At 47.2% G+C, this 20,437-nt stretch overlaps 1 protein-coding gene across 1 annotated transcript in view; it reads left to right on the forward strand.

The window, feature by feature from the left end:
- The first annotated feature begins 1,615 nt into the window (after nt 1–1,615).
- Nucleotides 1,616–20,437, forward strand: part of LOC145352422 (isthmin-2-like) — a 29,843-nt gene continuing 11,021 nt past the window's right edge. The window contains exons 1-3 of the mRNA XM_080202264.1: nt 1,616–1,814; nt 8,316–8,567; nt 13,309–13,624. Coding sequence (XP_080058390.1) covers nt 1,680–1,814; nt 8,316–8,567; nt 13,309–13,624 — 703 coding nt within the window. The 5' untranslated portion in view covers nt 1,616–1,679. The remainder of the gene's footprint in view (nt 1,815–8,315; nt 8,568–13,308; nt 13,625–20,437) is intronic.

The raw sequence follows: 20,437 nt of genomic DNA on the forward strand, positions 1-20,437 counted from the left end.
CACATTATCTGGAAATGGCCCCCTTTCTCTATTCCTTCCTTCACCCAGTTCATTACCCTGTCTCTCTCTCGGCTGGAATATCTGCAGACATTCCGCTGACTGGCTTCCAGCCCTTTTGTTAACTTTCCCTTTCAGCCTGTCCCTCTAAGTCTCCTCTCTCTTGTCCATCCCTGAACTCTCATTCTCAATCTGCCACTTTCCCTTGTGTGACTCGCCCTCCCAATGTATCTGAACTTTGGTTATAATTTCCCCTAAGGCTGGGGGATTATCGCCTCTTCTCTCCCCCCACATCATTGACCCCTCTCCCCTCTCTCTGCCAGGGATTTAGCATCTCTCCCGTTTAAGACTCTTCCCCCAAACACCCACACGTCACTAAAGCTGTTGACGTCTCGCTGCTTTGGGCTTTTATTCCCAACCCGGACCGAGCCACAGAGAATAGAGCAAAATCAACCCAAAACCTCACCCAGACAGAGATCAGGAGAGAGGGAGAGAGAGCGAGAGAAATACAGATAGAGAGAGAGAGAGATAGGGAAAAAGTGAGAGAGGGACAGAGAAATAGTGAGGGGGAGAGAGAAAGAGAGAGAGAAACAGATAGAGATAGATAGGGAGAATAGAGAGAGAAATACAGATAGAGACAGGGACAGAGAGAGGTAAAGAGAGGGAGAAAGAAATAGAGAGGGGAGAAAGAAATAAAGAGAGAAATACAGATAGAGATAGAGACAGGGAGAGAAATTAAGAGAGGGAGAAAGAAATAGAGAGGGGGAAAGAGAAATAAAGAGAGAAACAGATAGAGATAAATAGGGAGAATAGAGAGAGAAGTACAGATAGAGATAGAGACAGGGACAGAAAGAGATAAAGAGAGGGAGTAAGAAATAGAGAGGGGGAGAGAGAAATAGAGGAACAGATAGAGATAGGGAGAATAGAGAGAGAAATACAGTTAAAGATAGAGACAGGGAGAGAGATTAAGAGAGGGAGAAAGAAATAGAGAGGGGGAGAGAGAAATAAAGAGAGAAACAGATAGAGATAGATAGGGAGAATAGAGAGAGAAATACAGATAGAGATAGAGACAGGGAGAGAGATTGAGAGGGAGAAAGAAATAGAAAGGGGGAAAGAGAAATAAATATATAGGAGAATAGAGAGATAGAGAGTAATAGAGAAATAGAGGAAGAAAACAGAGGGAAATAGAGTAAAGGGGGGAATAGAGAGGGAAGGAGAAATGTAGAGAGGGTTTCTGGAGATTGAGACGTCTGCCTCACCGCACAGGGAGACTGCCCTGGGCTCTGGACAGTGAGAGGCAGCAGTAACACTGTTAGCCAGATTCCCCCTTTAATAACCCGTCTGCCTCTCAGTATCAACAGTTGTCAGTTTCACCTCGGGCGCAGAAAGCTGTGTCAGTTTGCAAGGTTTAGAAAGGTGTTTGATAATTTACCAGTGATTGCGATTGATTGAGGGACGGGACGGGACGGGACGGGGTGGGGTGGGGGAGAGAAAGAAAGGGAAAAAAAATCACTTTAATCTTGAGCATCAAGTGCTGAGGCTGAGAGGGAGGAAACTCACTGGGGAGCTGGAGTGAGGAGAGACGAGTGAGTGAGTGTCTGTAGCCACACAGAGAGGCTGGGCTAGTCCCAGTGCAGCCCCGGATTTTATTTCAGATTTTCACACACACACAGGGTGAGGAAATGCAGCTCCTCACACACACAGCCCGGCTCCTCGCCCTCCTTTCTCTGAGCACCCTCTTCCCTCTGCTTCGAGGAATTCCAACTGCGAAAGTCGAGCTCAGAAACCAGCAGGAAAGCCAGAGTGCAGAGCAGGAGGTGAGTGGGTACTTAAGTTTGTTTTTTTTTAACAAAAAAGGAAAAGCACAACCAGAGAGAGAGAGAACCTTGGAAATATGAATGGAGAAGACTTTGAATTTTAAATTAATAAGTCTTGATTGAATTTTAAATTAATATCATTTGGAAGCTAGCAGTTGGAAAGTGGGGCTCCTGATACTGTGTTGAAGCTTGGAATGTGGGGTCTGTGTGCTTGAAATGTGTCTCTCGGGCTTTGTCCTGTTGGCGATGCAGAGGGAGAGAGCAGAGTTTATTGGTTACATTAACACTGCAACGAAGTTACTGTGAAAATCCCCTAGGCAGCTCAGGGTGAAGACAAATCGCCCCCTTACCCCTCCCCGGGAATCCAGGTGCCTCAGCCTGTGGGGTTGGGGGAAACTAACTTAAGAAGGGACCGGAGTTATACCCTGACTGTGGGGGCACCCAGTGTGCAGTGAGGATCAGGAGGCTGCAGAATGCAGCGATTTCTACAGTTCCAGCATTCCTCCCTTTAGGAGTGTGAACTGGGACTGGGGACACCCAGGTGAGTCAGATAGAGATCACAGCCTGATACTTCCCCGGGGGGTGGGGGTGGGGGAGGGGGGTGTTGAAGTTGGGGTGGGTTTTTTTGAAGTTGGGGTGGGTTTTGTTTGAGTTCAGCTTCTCCTTGAGTTTTGTCCACGTGTTATTGAGGATTTGGATTGCTCCGTGTACCGGCTGTAGACACTAACATCCCCACCCCCCTCCCCTCCCCCTGCTGGCAGTGTGCGATCCCGGAATGTTATTAAAATCAGGGATGTGAGCGGTTCACACTCTGCACAGATTCCACAGGGTGGGGGGGGATGGGGGTGTCGTTGTGGCTGCATCGACTCAAAGTCCCAACTCTTTCAGCAATGTTCAAACTCTTGCCTCTCTGCTGCTGCTTCTGTTAGTCTTTCTGTACATATTGTCTGTGTGTGTTTATATCTAAGTCAGTGTGTATATATCTCAGTATATCTTTGGCAGTGTGTATATCTGTCTGTATGTGGCAGTGTGCGTGTGTTTGTGTATCTGTGTGTATCTCTAGCAGTATGTGTATATCTCTGTATATCTGTACGTGTGTATGTTTGTGTGTGTGTGTCTGTAAGTATCTGTGTCTATGTCTATCTATATGTGTGTGTGTTTCTGTAAGTACCTGTGTGTATCTGTTTGTGTGTGTCTGTATCTGTATGTCTGTGTCTGCATGTGTGTGTGTATTTGTGTGTGTGTCAGGGAGGGAGATGTTCCAACTCCCAGAAATGCAAAGGAAACATTTGTGTTTCTTTCACTGGATTGTCTGACATTTAACCAGTGAGATTCTGGTTAATGGGGACCCAGATGTTGAAACTCTGGTTAATGGGGACCCAGATGGTGAGATTGTGGATTACAGTGACCCTGTTTATGGGGTACCTTTTTGAATGAGGTGTAACCCCACTCAGCGTAAGAGGTTTTAGCAAGTTGTCCAGATGCCCAGTATTTACCCTTTCACTGGATGGTTTCTGTGTTTGCAAAGCCCTCCCAGGCTGTCTTCAACACCGTGTGTGATGAGATACAGCTTCTCGTTGCTCTGTGATCTGCTTTTCATTTGCCCCCGTGATAAGGATTATTTCAGATCTCATCAGCTGAGGCAATGTCTAACTCTCTGCTGGGCTTCACTGAGTGTCTGAGGGTTTACTCAGTATTACTGACCTTAAAGAAGCAAGGAGGTCACTCCCGTCATAGAGAACCCTCCGCAGCGGCAACTGTTTCTACAAACGTGCCATCTTCTGTGCCTTTCACACCAGCCTGCGGACCAGCCTCTAAAAACTCAAGAGCCAGTGCTCTGGGCGATGAAGATTCTGGCCTGGACATGGAGACAGATACGGTGGACACCCAGTTAGAGGTACCATCAGGGGCGAGCCCCCTGCAGTGGGTTATCCACTACACAACCCCCCAACCCCCAAGCCAGACCCTGCAAGCGATCAAGATGAGGCCACGGGCAAAGAGATGGAGAAGGCCCCATCGTCATGGGAACAAAGGGGGAAGCTATGTGCTTTTTCCAGTTGGGTTTCCTGAGTCAGTGCAAGAGTCAAGAGTTATGGGGGAACAGGAAAGAAGCCACAATCAGATCAGCCATGATCTTACTGAATGGCAAGCAGGTTCAATGGACCGACTGGCCTACTTCTGCTCCTATTTCTTATGATCTTAGACTGGAAGTATCAGCAGGCTGTCCATGTTGAATAACTATATGATTGTGGAAAGCAATGGCCAATGCCTTGGGCATGTACGAACGCCACAGCCACATTCCTGCCCTTGCCAGCAGGGGTCAGTAGACAGCAATCGGCAGCAAGAACACCTCCCTCATGTGCTGCCCTCGTTGAAAACAACTCAAGATCACTTGCCACAGACTTGCAATGGGATCTTGTATCTTACTGGGGGGGGTTCTGGCAGCTGAAGGTACCCTGAAAATCGGGGAGTAACGGAGATCATGGAGAGTTTCAGAACAGGTGGGATGAAATATGGCTACATTTCAAAGGTAAGTTGTTATTTATGGCGTTCAAAATACAACTTTACCACACAAATCCTGCTCTGTTGATGACGTTTCTATCCCACGCCCACCATTAAATAAAATCCACTGATTGGAATGCTTTGAGAACACGGCTTTATTGAGTTGATGTGACCGACCTACACTGGACTCCCAGAGAATGAGAAGTGAGCTTGTCGAAACATGTGAGGCTCAGAGGACACGGAAAGGTTGTTTCTCCCTGGATGGAGAGCTTGGAACTGTCGGACATAGTCTCAGGATAGAGGGCCGATCATTTGGGACCGAGATGCCAAGCAATTTCTCCGCTCAGAAGATTCATTAGAATCTTTGGAATTCTCTACACCGGAGAGAAAATAGGGGAATAGAAGCAAGAGTGGACCCTTTCAGGCCTGCTCCACCATTCAATAAGACCATTGCTGATCTGGCTGGAGGGGGCGGGGAAGCTGCTCCATCTTTGTGAGTATATTCAAGGCAGAGATCGATAGATTTTGGGACTCTGAAGGGAATCGAGGGGTAATGGGGATAGGGGCGAGAAAGTGAAGTTGAGGCAGAAGGCCAGCTATAATCTTTCTGAGGGGCTAGGAGGGGGGGGGTCAAGGGGCCAGATGGCCTACTCCCTCCTCCCATTACGCCTTCATGGCTGAGATCCAGTCACTGCTGCCCATTGGACCAAGAGGCACGCTGGGAGATTGAGTCCCTCCCTGGAAAATTCCCATGAATTGAGTGCTTGGTGCATTCCTCATGGTCTGTCTCTGTAGTCAGAGCGTAATGAAGGAATGTTAATGCTATCCTTGTTTGCTGTGAATCGGAGCACAGGAAACCGCAAAAGGATATATAAAAAAACCTTAAAAAAGAAACGTACACGAGGCAGAAACAGCGAGAGAAGGAAAACGCTCACTCTGTGGCTTAGGAGGTTTCCCTTTGCCAGTGAAATTTGTTGAATTTGAGAGCTCTCAAACGCAAATCCCTTCTCTCTTTGTTGTTCTTCCTGAGATGTTTCTCTCTATCTAATGCCTCGTAACCTTGCCCTCTTTAAACAGCATCGTTCTGGCTGAGGCAGCTCTGCAGTGTTTTCCCCTCCGCACCACCGTGTGATTCCTCCTCCTTCCTACAGCATTTTCCTGGTATTCCCACCCCTTCCCACCCATCATCCTTCACAAGCATCCAATACCCATCTGGGCAACCAATGAATTTGTTGTGAGGGTGTCACTGAAGGCCTTTGAGGAGCCTTTGGTTGAGGGGGAAGGCAAGCGACCCTCTGTGCCTCAAGACCTCTGCTGCTGGGGGGTAGGGCAGAGCAACCAAACTGTTCTGGGTTTCCGGCGTTACTTTTCCAATTTCAAGCCCTGAATTCCAATTTAAATTGAACAACGTTTTGTTAAAACTGTGATACATAAAGGTTTTGAGAGAAGCGGGTGACACGGTGGCACAGTGTTTAGCACTGCTGCCTCACAGCGCCAGGGACCCAGGTTCAATTCCTGGCTTGGGTCACTGTCTGTGCAGAGTTTGCACTTTCTCCCCGTGTTTGTGGGGAGGTTTCCTCTGGGTGCTCCGGTTTCCTCTCACTGTCCGAAGATGTGCAGGTTAGGTGGACTGGCCGTACTAAATTGCCCCTTAGTGTCAGGAGGACTTGCTGGGTAAATGCCTGGGGTTATGGGGATAGGGCCTGGATGGGATTGTTGTTGGTGCAGACTTGATGGGCTGAATGGCCTCCTTCTGCACTGTAGGGATTCTATGAAACTATTGCTCTCTGGATGTCTCATGCCGATGGGTCAGAAGTATAAAAAGAGAAAGAGAGTCATACGTTTGTTTTGAATGACATTTACAAATAGGTTCCAAACCACATAAAATTCTTTCACTGAAAACTCTGCTTGACCCCAGGTTCTGTTTAGAGCCATAAAATAGCTGTTTAACACAACTCTGTCTCCACAGCAGAATAATATATTAAGACTATAAGACATAGGAGTAGAATTTGGCCACTCGGCCCATCGAGTCTGCTCTGCTTTTCAATCATGGCTGATATTTTTCTCATCTCCATCCTCCTGCCTTTTCCCCACAACCCCTGACCCCCTTATTAATCAAGAACCTATCTATCTTAAAGACACTCAAAGACCCGGCCCCCACAGCCTTCTGCGGCCAAGAGTTCCACAGATTCACCACTGTCTGGCTGAAGAAATTCCTCCCCATCTCTGTTTTAAAGGATCACCTCTTTAGCCTGAGGTTGTGCCCTCGGATTCTACTTTTTCCTACTAGTGGAAACATCCTCTCCACGTCCACTCTATCCAGGCCTCGCAGTATCCTGTAAGTTACAAGAAGATCCCCCTTGTGTGTTACATAGTGAGGCACTGCTGCTGTTACAAGAGGAATCACGGGAACAGTGTCAGGAATTCTCCAGTCTCATTCACCCCGTGACCCCTGCAGATGAGAATGGAGAATTTGGCATTCAACCAAATCTGCTTTCACTGCAGCGGGACTGGAGAACCCCGGCTGCGAGCAAGGTGGGAGAATTCCTGCCAGTGTCTGAGTGGGAGAGATTCCATGCGAGCCGCTTTAGCTGCCAATAAATGAAATCCTTTCAAGTGGTAAATAGTCGCACATCTCAACAAACCCTTGAGTTCATTATCTCGCTGCAGGTCCCCCAGAGATAAAGCAGATAACCTGTCAATGTTGCCCCAGATTATAGTGATGTTACTCAGACATCAAGATGACAGAGAGGCTCAGATGTTATCTTTCTCTCTCTCTCACTGCTTTCCATCTGCATGATATAAAACTTACAATATCATCACACAGTTTTTGATTTGGTTTATTATTGTCACATATTGAGATGCAGTGAAAAGTATTGTTCCCTGCGCACTACACAGACAAAGCGAATCATTCATAGAGTACATAGGGGAGAAGGAAAAAAGAGGGTGCAGAAGGTTGTGTTACAGTCATAGCTACAGCGTAGAGAAAGATCAACTTAATATTTGGTAGGTCCATTCAAAACTCTGATGGCAGCGAGGAAGAAGCTGTTCTTGAGTCGGTTCTTAAGTGACCTCAGATTTTTTTGTACCTTTTTCTGGACGGAAGAAGGTGGAAGGGAGAATGTCCGGGGTGCACGGGGTCCTTGATTATACTGACTGCTTTTCCGAGGCAGTGGGAAGTGTAGATAGAGTCAGTGGTTGTGGGGCTGGTTTGCATGATGGATTGGGCTGCAATCATGACCTTTTGTAACTTCTTGCAGTCTTGGACAGAGCAGGAGCCCATACCAATCTGTGATACAACCAGAAAGAATGTTTTCTAAGCTGCATCTGTAAAAGTTGGTGAGAGTCGTAGTGGACATGCCGAGTTTCCTTAGTCTCCTGAGAATGTAGAGCGGTTAGTGGACTTTCTTAACTGTAGCGTCAGCAGCATGGGGTGAACCAGGACAGGTTATTGGTGATCTGGACACCTAAAAACTGTTTTCTCTCTCTCTCTCTGTATCTATCGTGCTACAGAAACTGTTTCAATCCGAAACAGAAACTGAAACAGTTTCTGTGGCACAATAGATACAGAGAGAGAGAGAGAGAGAAAACAGGTTTTAGGTGTCCAGATCATCAACAACCTATCCTGGTCCCTCCATGCTGATGCTACAGTAAAGAAAGTCCACCAACGCCTCTACATTCTCAGGAGGCTTAGGAAATGTGGCATTTCCACTACAACTCTCACCAACTTTTACAGGTGAGGGTGAGCAGCGACCCACCATGTCCTCCGGCAGGTGAGAAAGAAGCCTCAGAGAAACCAGACCCTGAAGAAGTTCCTCACTCCAGACAAGGGTTTAGCTGAAATATTAGCACAGCAAGAGTCAACTAGGTGTGGCGGGAGGTGGAGGGTTGGACCGAGACTAAAATAAATCAACAAACTGCAATCTCCCATTTCACAGTAGAGCTTAGGTTATTTTACCGACTGTCACCCTTGTCTCAATCTTCCTTTTCATTCAGAAGGTCGAAGGTCATTTGATGACAAAGTCGACTCAAACTCCGGAGCCAGTGCTGGAAAATAACAAGCTGCAGAGTTGGAAGCAGAGCAGTCAGCAACGCCACAAGCGCCGGTGGTCTCCTGAAGGGACACAGGGCACCCAGGCCCAGCCAAAATTTGGTTCCAACTTGGAGGAGGTGGATCCGTTCGTCTTGGACCTGAAGAATTTCCCTGACCTGACTAATGCCGACCTGAACGCCCAGAACCCAAACATTCAGGTGAGAGAAACGATTGTAAGCTTGTGGGCAGGAGATGGTCCATCAAGCCTCTCCCATCCACAGTCCATGTCTAACCTGCCAAAATGTAGACTAAACTCAACATTCACTCTCCCAGGGGAGGGATCTGCATGGCAATCTCTGATCCCCCACCACCCGGCATTATGTTTTAATTCTTAATCATTTGTGGGCAGCATTTATTGCCTATCCCTAGTTGCCCTTGAACTTAGTGTCTCACTTAGCCATTTCAGAGGGCAGTAGAGAGTCAACCGTGTTGTTGTGGCTCGGGAGCCACATGTAGGCCAGACCGGGTAAGGACAGCAGATTTCCTTCCCTAAAAAGGATATTAGTGAACCAGATGGGTTTCTCCGACAATCAACAATGGTTTCGTGGTCATCAGTAGATTCTTCATTCCAGATTTTTATCTTATGGAGTTCTAATTGTACCATCTGTCATGGTGGGATTTGAACCCAGGTCCCCAGAACATTAGCTGAGTCTCTGGATTAATAGTTGAGCGTTAATACCACTAGGCTATCGCCTCCCCATTGTTGAACAAACTTGTATTTTGCTTTTATTTTAGCACTTAAACTGTATTAGAATGTTAAAGATGAGAAGCCTTTCTTTGCAGTATCTATTGAAATTGCCTCAAATACCCGGGGGGGGAATAAATGTCATATTTTAACTATTAAACTGTCAATTTAAACAGAGGAATTTGATTTTCCTGTTCTTTGGCAATTTTGAAAAACACTCTCAGCTCCCACACTGACACTGCTGTAGAGACTGAGATTAGATTGGACACGCTCCACATTATTATTGAAATGTTCATCTGATGATACAAAACTGCAGAGAGGATGTTTCCATTGAAGGGCATAACTTGAGACAGTCACTAAGAAAGCCAAATTCGGAATTGGGAACAAGCTTCTTTACCCGGTGAGTGGTGAGAATGCCGACAGAACCATAGGATCCCTACAGTGCAGGAGGAGGCTGTTCAGCCCATCGAGTCTGCACTGACTCCCCGAAGGAGCACCTTACCCAGGTCCAACCCCTGTCCTATCCCCATAACCTCACGCTTTTACCATGGCCAATCCATAGCACATCTCTAGACACTAAGGGGCAATTTAGCATGGTCATTCCACCTAACCTGCACATCTTTTGGACACTAAGGGACAGTTTAGCATGGCCAATCCCCCTAACCTACACATCTTTGGACTTTATGGCAGGAAACCTGAGTACCCGGAGGAAACTCATGCAGACACGGGGAGAATGGTGCGAATTCGACATCCAGGTCCCTGGCGCTGTGAGGCAGCAGTGCCAACCACTGTATCACTACTGCTACCACAGCGAGTGGTTGGGGTGAATTGTGTAGATGTATTTAAGAGGAAGTAAAGAGGATGAAGGGAATCAAGGGTTACAATGGTCGATTTGGATGAAGAAAGATGGGAGGAGGCTCGAATGGTGTATCATAATGGACTGGTTGGGCCAAATGGCCTTTTACAGTGCCCTATGCCGCATGTAAAACTAAAGAACGCACAATTAACTAAAACAACATGTTGGACCCTTCAGCCCCCTTAGCCCATGATCCTCTCTCTGTCTCTCTTTGCGTCCTGGCTTGTCTCACTCACTCACCCTAGCTTTTTAAATTAAACACACGCACTGCCGCCACTTTGACTGATATTCACGTCATTCAATAAAACGGTTTAACTAGTTTCAGACTTGGCCCCCAAGCTTCCATCGGGCACTTCTTTTGAAGCTGGGGCCTAGGGTGGGACGGCTGATGGCGGCTCCTCAGTCTGTTGCCAGGGCTGTGAAGGTCGATTGGCCACCAACACTTCCGCAGCCGAGTCAAATTCTGCCGGAGCCTCAGGCAGAGGGAAGTCACGGTTGTGAACGACTCCCGCCTTGGGCAACATGAAGCCCAACTGCCCCACACAGGAAGACCATGTCACTAACTTGCCCGCTGTGAGGGGGGAGAAAGGACTTCATGGTACCACAGATACAAGCACTGTGTACCAGATGGCAACAAGCCCTGCAGTTGTAAGACTGAAGGTCTTTGAGCACTTTACACATCGGTCAGTGGATCACCCGGGCTGATAACAGAATCGTTTCCACGGCAACCCTTTCACGTGCACACTGATAACCTTTGACTCGATGACCCGTGGGCCTGATGACCCTGAAGATGCCCCACTGGCTCTGGTAACACATCCCTGGTGACCCCTGCCCCTGCTACACTCTACGTGCTTCCCTGCGTGACCCCCGGGTCTGACCGAGGCTATAGAGTTTTACATCGTTACTGTTCTGAATCGCGATAAAGGACGTTATTCCCAGCGATTCCCAAACTTTCTCAGCTGTGTGGACACTGAGGCAGAGTCAGGGATCCTGGGCAGCATCGAGTAATCAAACCCCCCCTCAAAACAAAACCGTCAGAATTAGTGTGGCAACTAAAAATATTTGCTGCTGAATGTAATAAATTTATGCACAACTTTTTAAAAAATTAAACGAAAGCATCAACATTTTGATCTCATAAACATTAATACCACAAGGGTTATCTGAAAATTTCCATTTTATCTTCTAAAATCATGATAATCAAAATCAACAGTAGCATAACTCTTATAAAACAACATTGCTTGTATTTGGCGGGGGGGACACGTTGGCACGGTGGTTAGCACTGCTGCCTCACAGTGCCAGGGATCAAGGTTTGATTCCCGGCCCCGGGTCGCTGTGTGGGGTCTGCACGTTCTCCCTGTGTCTGCGTGGGTTTCCTCCCACAGTCTGAAAGACGTGCTGGCTAGGTGCGTTGGCCGAGCTAAATTCTCCCTCGGTGTACCCGAACAGGCCCCGGAGTGTGGCAATTTTCACAGAAACTTGACTTAGGAATACTTGTGCGCACACTGGCGAGCTGGGCTAATTGTGTAACGCCACATGGAGGTTAGGCGAGGGTTCTGGCCTGTTCTTTAGGGTGGCCTCAACCATGACATTGCATTTTGGAACAGCCCGCCAACCACTCATAGAATCACAGAATCCCTACAGTGCAGAAAGAGGCCTTTCGGCCCATCGAGCCTGCACCCTCATTGCCACGGTCCAGCGCCTGTTCAGGTACATTGTCCCATTACACTCATGTATTATTGTACCCACTGTTCCACTGCACCCACTCCACTGTAACATATTCCCAACTATAGAATGCAGAAGGAGGCCACTCGGCCCATTGAGTCTGCACCAACTCTCTGAAAGAGCATCTTACCCAGGCTCTCCTCCCTGTCCTATCCCTGTTACCATGTGCTAATCCCCCTAACTGGCTCACCATGGGACACTAAGGGACAATTTACCATGGCTAATCCTCTTAATTTACACATCTTGGGACACTGAGGGTAAACTTAGCATGGCCAATCCACCTAACATGTCTTTCGGACTGTGAGAGGAAACCGGGGCACCCGGAGGAAACCCACGCAGACATGGGGAGAACGTGCAGACTCTGCACAGGGCAGTAACCTAAGGCCAGAATCAAACACAATCTTGGGGTGCGAGGCCTTGGGGTGGGCATGGCTGAGAAGTAACCTCAATGTGGCAAAAATAATTCTCCTTGTAATTCAAACATAATTAAATGTACCCCAGAGAAACAGCCAACCAACAATTTCCATTAACATGAAAAGGTAGCAGACAGCGTGGAGAAAGGTATGAGTGATCCCCCTCCATTTAAATGAACCCTTGCTGTTCAAGGAACAATTACTTGTCTCTCCCCCCAAGTCCTGAGCAAGGTACATCAAAGATACCAGCATGGTGAACATTTCACCCCTTCAGATGTGAAAGCAGACACGGAGAAGGTGTGTACCAGTGGGAGAATGTGCAGGAATGGTTTAGTTGCTGTGCAGGGCTCCTGTGGGTGTTTATATCCCTGGAGGATAGTAAGCCAGAATTGAAAAATACAAAAGCAAGGATGGATGAATATATGTTTTTACCAGAGTCTAGCTTGCCTTTGGGAAATCAATGAGGTATTTGTGTTGCATGTTCTCTCAGAAGATTCAGTGAGGGATAAAGACAGACTCCACGTTATGGTATTTGTCTGGACGAACAGCCTATCGTCACTTGGGAGTGTGGCGACTATACATTCTTTTTATTTGTGTAGCCAATGGTTCTCATGTCACCATAAGGTTGAGGTCGATATCTGCTGTCCATCTCCTTGACACTTTCCCTCGTTCATTAGGATTTCAAGTCAGCTTAACTTGAATCTCTCACAAACATACCAACTGTGTAGCTAAACTGTAACTGTCTTGTCGTAGCAGACCATCTCCATAAACCAGACTCCAGACTTTTTTTTAATTATTTGTTCGTGGGACATGGGCGTCGCTGGCTGGGTCAGCATTTATTGCCCATCCTTAGCTGCCTAAGGGCAGTTGAGAGTCAACCATTGCAGTGGCTCTGGAGTCAGATGTAGGCCAGAGCTGGTGAGTATGGCAGATTTCCTTCCCTAAAGGGAACCAGATGGGTTTTCTGACAATTGACAATGGTTTCATGTTCATCGGGAGATTTTCAATTCCAGATATTTTTTAATAAATTCAAATTCCACCACCTGGTGTGGTGGGATTCGAACCCAGGTCCCCAGAATGCTAGCTGAGCTCCTGGATGAGTAGTCTGGTGCTAATACCACTAGGCTATCACCTGGAGATGTCTGTACATCTGTTCAAGGGTAGAAATCAGGGCTTGGTTATTGGTTCGATAAACTGAGGCTTGGGTTTTTTTTGCTGATCAGGTTACGATTGAGGTGGTGGATGATCCTCAGGCAGAAATCGAGATGGACCTCCTGAGGGGCAATCGAAACGACTGGTCCATCTCGTCGGCAGAATGGCTGTCCCACAAAGACATCTTCTGGCCTCTGTTCTGGGAGTATCCGGACTCGACTGAAGTCGGCAGCTTGGATTCCTCCAACGGGATGGATGACGATGAAGAGGATGATTATTCTGTGGAGTATGAGGGAGAAGACACATTCCTCAGCACCCTGGATGGAGTCTGGGATCAGAACTGGCCTTTACAGAAAAGCTGGACCTCCAAGGAGAAGTTTAACTATGGTGAGTCTGTTTAAAAGGAGAACTCCTGTGTATCTGGCCATTGATCAGTCATCCCAAGGTTAAGAGTATGGGACTAAGCCACAAGAGGACAAATTGAATGATTGTATCACAGAGAATCTTGTTCCTTCTTCCCTGTCTAAGCAATGGTAGAATTCATAGAATCCCGACAGTGCAGAAGCTAATTTCAGACACAATGACACCATTATAATCATTAAATGGATGAAGGTCAGCTGGCCAGAAGTGTAATTTAGTGTCAGTACCTGGGTACGTTGCAGCTGGCATCCCTCAGCTCCGATAGGTATTTGTTCTTTCTGTTTTAGGGCACCCTCCCCTCCGGGTCCTTGGAGCTCTGGCCCTCCCACTCCCCCAATTTCCACAATCGCCCCACTCCTCACTCCTCAGGGCATCCCATTCACCATGAGAATGGTCCCAGGAGTTAGTCCCAGACCCCTGCGGCGCAGTGTCTGGACAGGTTTGGAGTGCTGTCAGCCAATCAGGTTGGCTAGGGTTTACCAAGAGTGGGCGGAAATCCTGCCCTTTGCCAATCAATGATCGAGCGAGTGTTTAAAATGTCAGTGGGCATCCGAGAATCAGTGTGTTACGCACTGACTCTCAGGATGGCGAGCGCCAAGCATTCGCCAACCTTAAAATTCTATCCTCAGAATATCTGTTTCTATCTAATTCCATTCCTGGGGATTTTGCATTTCTCTCCCTCATTGACAGGCAGTGGTGCATTTCATGGTCTTTTTTTATTCATTAACGGGATGTGGGTATTATTTGCTAGGCCAGCATTTGTTGCCCATCCCTAATTGCCATTGAGAAGGTGGTGAATTGCTACGGCTGCAGACCCTGTGGTGTATGGACACCCACAGTGCTGTTAGGGAGGCAGTTCCAGGATTTTGACCCAGCGACAGTGAAGCTGCGGCCAATATATTTCCAAGTCAGGGCGGTAAGTGACTTGGAGGAGAGTCTCCAGGTGGTGGTGTCCCCAGATGTTTGCTGCCCTTGTCCTTCTAGATGGTAGTGGTCATGAGTTTGTAAGGTGATGCCTAAGGAGCCTTGGTGAGTTCCTGCAGTACATCTTGTAGGTGGCACACATGGCTACCGCTATGTGCCGCTGGTAGAGGGAGTGAATGTTTGTGGATGGGGTGCCAGTGGGACTGCTTTGTCCTGGATGGCGTTGAGTTTCTTGAATTGGTGCTGCACTCATCCAGGCAAGTGGAGAGTATTCCGTCACACTCCTGACTTGTGCCTTGTAGATGGTGGACGGGCTTTGAAAAGTCAGGAGGCGAGTTACTCGCTGCAGTATTCCCAGCCTCTGGCCTGCTCTTGTAGCCACAGTATTTATATGGTTAGTCTGGTTGAGTTTCGGATCAATGGGAACTCCCAGGATGTTGAGTTAACTCTGTTTGTTCCTTGGTGATTGTGGTCACCAGTGTGGTCACACTGTCTCTGTGATTTGATGTGTCTCTAGGTTATGTTGATTGCTACATCAGCTCAGAACTTTCTTATAGATAATTCATAGCAGATTTATTGACAATGTGATTATTCTGAGTGATTTATGGAAGTTTTTTTCTGTTCAGTGCTTGTTTTCTGTTTGGTATTGTAAACATTACAGTTTCAGCACATCTAGTTATCAGGATTTTACTGAATATTTGCAGGTGGTATCAGTGGATCAGGTTAAACTTGTTTCATTTTCCTTGTTGCTTGAATGATAGTAGTTTGATTTTTGCCTCTAATTCCAAATGGTACTGCTTGGGCAATCTGGTTCAGACCACTTGCCTAATTGTAACATTATGGGCTCTCTCTTCCTTAATTTGATTTATTATTGTCACATGTATTAGTATACAGTGAAAAATATTGTTTCTTGCGTGCTATACAAAGCATACCATTCATGGAGAAGGAAACAAGAGGGTGCAGAATGTAGTGTTACAGTCATAGCTAGCATGTAGAGAAAGATCAACTTAATGTGAGGTAAGTCCATTCAAAAGTTTGATGGCAGCAGGAAAGAAGTTTTTCTTGAGTTGGTTGGTGTGTGATCTGAGACTTTTGTATCTTTTTCTCAATGGAAGAAGGTGGAAGAGAGAATGCCCGGGGTGAATGGGGTCCTTAATTATGCTGGCTGCTTTTCCAAGGCAGCGGGAAGTGTAGACAGAGTCAATGAATGGGAGGCTGGTTTGCGTGATGGACTGGGTTTCATTCACGACTCTTTGTAGTTCCTCGTGGTCTTGGGCAGAGCAGGAGCCATACCAAGCTGTGATACAACCAAAAAGAATGCTTTCTATGGTGCATCTGTAAAAGTTGGTGAGAGCCATAGCTGACATGCCAAATTTCCTTTGTCTTCTGAGAAAGTAGAGGCATTGGTGGGATTTCTTAACTCCTGCCCTCTGTTTTCTCCACACACTTCTTCACTGCTTGTTTCCATCATTCCAGTCAGCACTGAGGACTTCCCAATGCATCGACTCCAGTCAACCTGAAGTCTTACTTGCAGACATCCTTGTGTCACAGACATGGGTAACCTACTGGTCTTGTGCCAGTAGCAAGCTCAGCATTTACAGAATACTGAAAGGCCCGGATAGAATGGATGCGGGGAAGATGTTTCCATTAGTTGGAGAGCCTAAGATCCGAGGACAAAGCCTCAGAGTAAAGGGACAACCTTTAGAACTGAGATGAGGAGGAATTTCCCCGCCTGGGGTGGTGAATCTATGGAATTCATTGCCACAGAAGGCTGTGGATTCTGGGTCATTGAGTGTACTTAAGACAGAGATAGATAGATAGGTTCTTGACTGGTAAAGGGACCAAAGGTTATGGGGAAAAGGCAAGAGAATGGGGTTGAGAAACTTATCAGCCATGATCAAGTGGCAGAGCAGACTTGATGGGCCGAATAGCCTAATCCTGCTCCTATATCTTGTGATCTAATGGATTTTGTGCGTGGGACCAATATCCATTCAGCTCACATGAACCTGCCAATGGAGCTCCTACTGACTCAAGATCATACATGCTGAAGATCTCTGCACATTTGGTGTACTTCTGTGTCCAGAACACTCTCCCACCAGGCGATCCTCAATATTCTTGGTGGGGGTATTAATATTAATGGATCCTCTTCTGTCCTAAGGTGCTTTATAGCAGCTCATTGGAATGTAAAAGATCCTGAGGGGTATGGACAGGGTGGATGTGGAGATCATGTTTCCTCTTGTGGGAGAAACTAAAACTAAAATAAGGGATTGCCCATTTGGGACAGAGGTGAGGAAAATTTTTTATCTCAGCGTTTCTGAGTCTTTGGAACTCCCTTTCTCAGAAGGTAATGGAAGCAGAGCCTTTGGATATTTTTAAGGCAGAGCTAGATAGATTCTTGATAGGGCAAGGGGGTAAAAGGTTATCGGGGGTTGATGTGGAGCTGAGGTTAATATAGGCTCAGTTTGATCTGACTGAATGGTGCAGCAGCCACGAGGGGCCAAGTGGCCCACTCCTTCTCCTTGTCCATACATTCATGTGAGCTTTGTCAATCAAAATGTGACTCTGAACCACATGAAGAGATATTAGGTCAGCTGAACTAAAGAACAGTCAAAAGTAGGCCTTAAGGAGCATCTTAAAGGAGGTAAGAGAAGCTCGGGGAGGGAATTCCAGAGCGTGAGGGCCCAGGCTGCTGAATGCAGAGGAGGAGAAGTTAAAATCAAGAATACGCAAGTTGTCAGGATTGGTTGGGCAGAGATATCGGGAGGGATGGAGGAGGTTACAGAGGTAGGGAGGGTCTGAGAACGTGAAGGGATTTACAAAGAGGCTGGGAATGGAACTCCCTTTGACAGCAACATGAGAGATTTGGGTTTTGAGTGCTATGGACAGAGCAACGCTCACATCGCTGATACTGAAAAGCAAGAATGGCAATGGCTCACGCCAACTGCACTAAATTGCCATGGTAAATCTGCCCCTATATACCAAACTGAACCATGTCTAAAGGAGCCACGTACCGGTGGCTCAATGGTTAGTCGGGTTCGATTCCAGCCACTGACTGTGCAGAGTCTGCACATTCTCCCCATGTCTGCATGGGTTTCCTCTGGCTACTTCAGTTTCCACCCACACTCTAAAGATGCGCAAGTTAGGTGGATTGGCCATGCTAAATTGCCCCTTAGTGTCAGGGGGACTAGCAGGATAGATACTTGGGGTTAAGAGGCGAGGGCCTGGGTGGGATTGTGGTCAGTGCAGTCTCGATGGACCGAACGGCCTCGTTCTGCACTGTAAGGATTCTCTGATTCTATCCCTGAAGGTTGGTCCAGCCCAGTCAATGTTAACAAATTAAGGTCATTGGTCAGTTTTAACCAGCTCACCTCCCATTCCCTAAGGGATCAGTGCATTTTCCTGCCCCTCCTCTTCCATCCCCACCTACTCTGGATAGGTCCTTGAAGAGGGAAAGAGGGATTAACTCGATAGTTCTGTCAAAGCGCCAGCACAGTCTCAATTGGGTGAAGAGAGACCTTCAAAGCTGACAACTTCTAAAGCGAACCTGGAGATTTGGACGAGAGTTCGTAGAGTCATAGACCCCTACAGTGCAGAAGGAGGCCATTCAGCCCATTGAGTCTGCACTGACCACAATCCCACCCAGACTCTATCCCCATAACCCCACATATTAACCCTGCCAGTTCCTCTGATACTAAGGGTCAACTTAGCATGGCCAATCCACCTAATCCGCGCGTCTTTGGAGTGTGGGAGGAAACCGGAGCACCCGGAGGAAATCCACGCAGACACAGGGAGAATGTGGAAACTCCACACAGACAGTAACCCAAGCTGGGAATCGAACCCGGGTCCCTGGTGCTGTGAGGCAGCAGTGCTAACCCCACTGTGCTGCCATAGGGGTGAGGCCATAGTGAAGGACGGACACATTTCCAGCATGTTTGATTTAACTGGACGTTGTTCCTGTTACAATGATTGTTTCTCTCTGCTGCCAGATCCTTTCTCTTCCCCTGTTGGACTTCCTCCAGCTTGAAAACATTCAGTCGTGCGAGCGAGACTCCAGCTGAGACCGCCGTCCCCGGGTGTGGGGTGGGTGTGTGCTGGGGTGGGGAGGAGGGTAGGGGCAGTACCGATGCTGCTGTCAGGGGAAGTGCGAGTTTCAGGTGAAGAAAGGCAGAGTTGTTCAGGGATGTGTGTTTGAGGAGGAGAGAATGAAGCAGATTTCATGTCGCAGGTTTTAGTGATAATTGTTGAGAATGTTCTGTTCCTAGTAAAACAGTTTGACACACGAGATCCACTTACTGCCTGCAAATAATTCTGTTCCGCAGATGTTGGAAACACTGAATATTCTCTTCCAGATGCTGAACCTTCCTATTCTGCAAAGAGTGTGTATAGGTAAAATCATCCGGGTGTTAACGGTAACTCTGTTGATAGTCATCCAGTGTCTAAATTACCGGATTGTGTGGTCAGTCCCCACTGCGGAGATTTGAGCTCAGTTTTTACGTGTCCAGATCACCTATCCTGGTCCCCCCATGCTGACACTTTAGTTAAGAAAGCCCACCAACACCTCAAGTTTTTGGGTGTCCAGATCACCAACAACCTGTCCTGGTTCCCCATGCTGACACTATAGTTAAGAAAGCCCATCAACGCCTCTACTTTCTCAGAAGACTAAGGAAATTTGGTATGTCAGCTACAACTCTCACCAACTTTTACAGATGCACTATAGAAAGCATTCTTTCTGGTTGTATCACAGCTTGGTATGGGCTCCTGCTCTGCCCAACACACAAGGAACTACAAAAGGTCATGAATGTAGCCCAATCCATCACACAAACCAGCCTCCCATCCTCTGTCTACACTTCCCACTGCCTTGGCAAAGTAGGCAGCATAATTAAGGACTCCACCCTCCACGGACATTCTCTTTTCCATCTTCTTCCATCAGGAAAAAGATACAAAAGTTTGAGGTCACGTACACCAACTTAAGAGCAGTTTCCTTCCTGCTGCTGTCAGACTTTTGATCTTTCTTTACAGTCTAGCTATATCTCAAACACTCTCTCCTTCCCTTCTCTATGAACAGTATGTTAATACATGTGACAATAATAAATCAAATCAAATCAAAAGTGAATCCAGGCTGACACTCCAGTGCGGGAATGAGGGAATGCTGCGTTGTCAGGGGATGGGATTTTCCCATCTCACCCGCTCCCACCACTGCTGCCAGCAAGAACGGAGAATTTGGCACTCAGCTAAAGTTCCATCCGCTGAAGCGGGGCTGGAGAATCGCAGCCACGGGCAAGGTTTGAGAATTTCAGTCACTATTTTTTGGACGAGACATTAAACTGACACAACAGACGGGATCTTACGGCCTCTCTCGAGTGAGATTGGAAATTCCTGCCTGAGGCCAATGGAGATTTCCGCTGTCAGACCCTCGCCCGCTCCGATTTGGTGGCTGGCGGGGTGGTAGCGTTCCAGCGCTCATCTGCTCTATCAGGTTGGTGTAGATAATCCCTGCCTCTAGTTTCAAGAACAGGAAGGGGAGTTCTTCTCAATGTCCTGGCCAGTATTTAGCCCCCAGTCAACTTCACAAAACCAATTGCCCGATCATTCTTGTATTGCTTTTTTCTGGGATCTTGCTGTGCGCATGTCCACTTCAGAATTCCATCACTGGGGGCAAAATGCTTTGGGACGTTGTGGGATTGTGAAAGTGATTTAAGGTTTTTTTTTAAGAAACAAGTCTATTTATTCATGTCACACGTAGTCTTACATTAACACTGTAATGAAGTTATTGTGAAAATCCCCTTGTTGCCACACCCTGGTGCCTGTTTGGGTACACTGAGAGAGAATTTTGCACGGCCAATGCACCTAACCAGC

The sequence above is a fragment of the Carcharhinus amblyrhynchos genome, chromosome 14 (assembly GCF_965287045.1).
Source record: "Carcharhinus amblyrhynchos chromosome 14, sCarAmb.v2.hapA, whole genome shotgun sequence".
Taxonomy (NCBI): domain Eukaryota; kingdom Metazoa; phylum Chordata; class Chondrichthyes; order Carcharhiniformes; family Carcharhinidae; genus Carcharhinus; species Carcharhinus amblyrhynchos.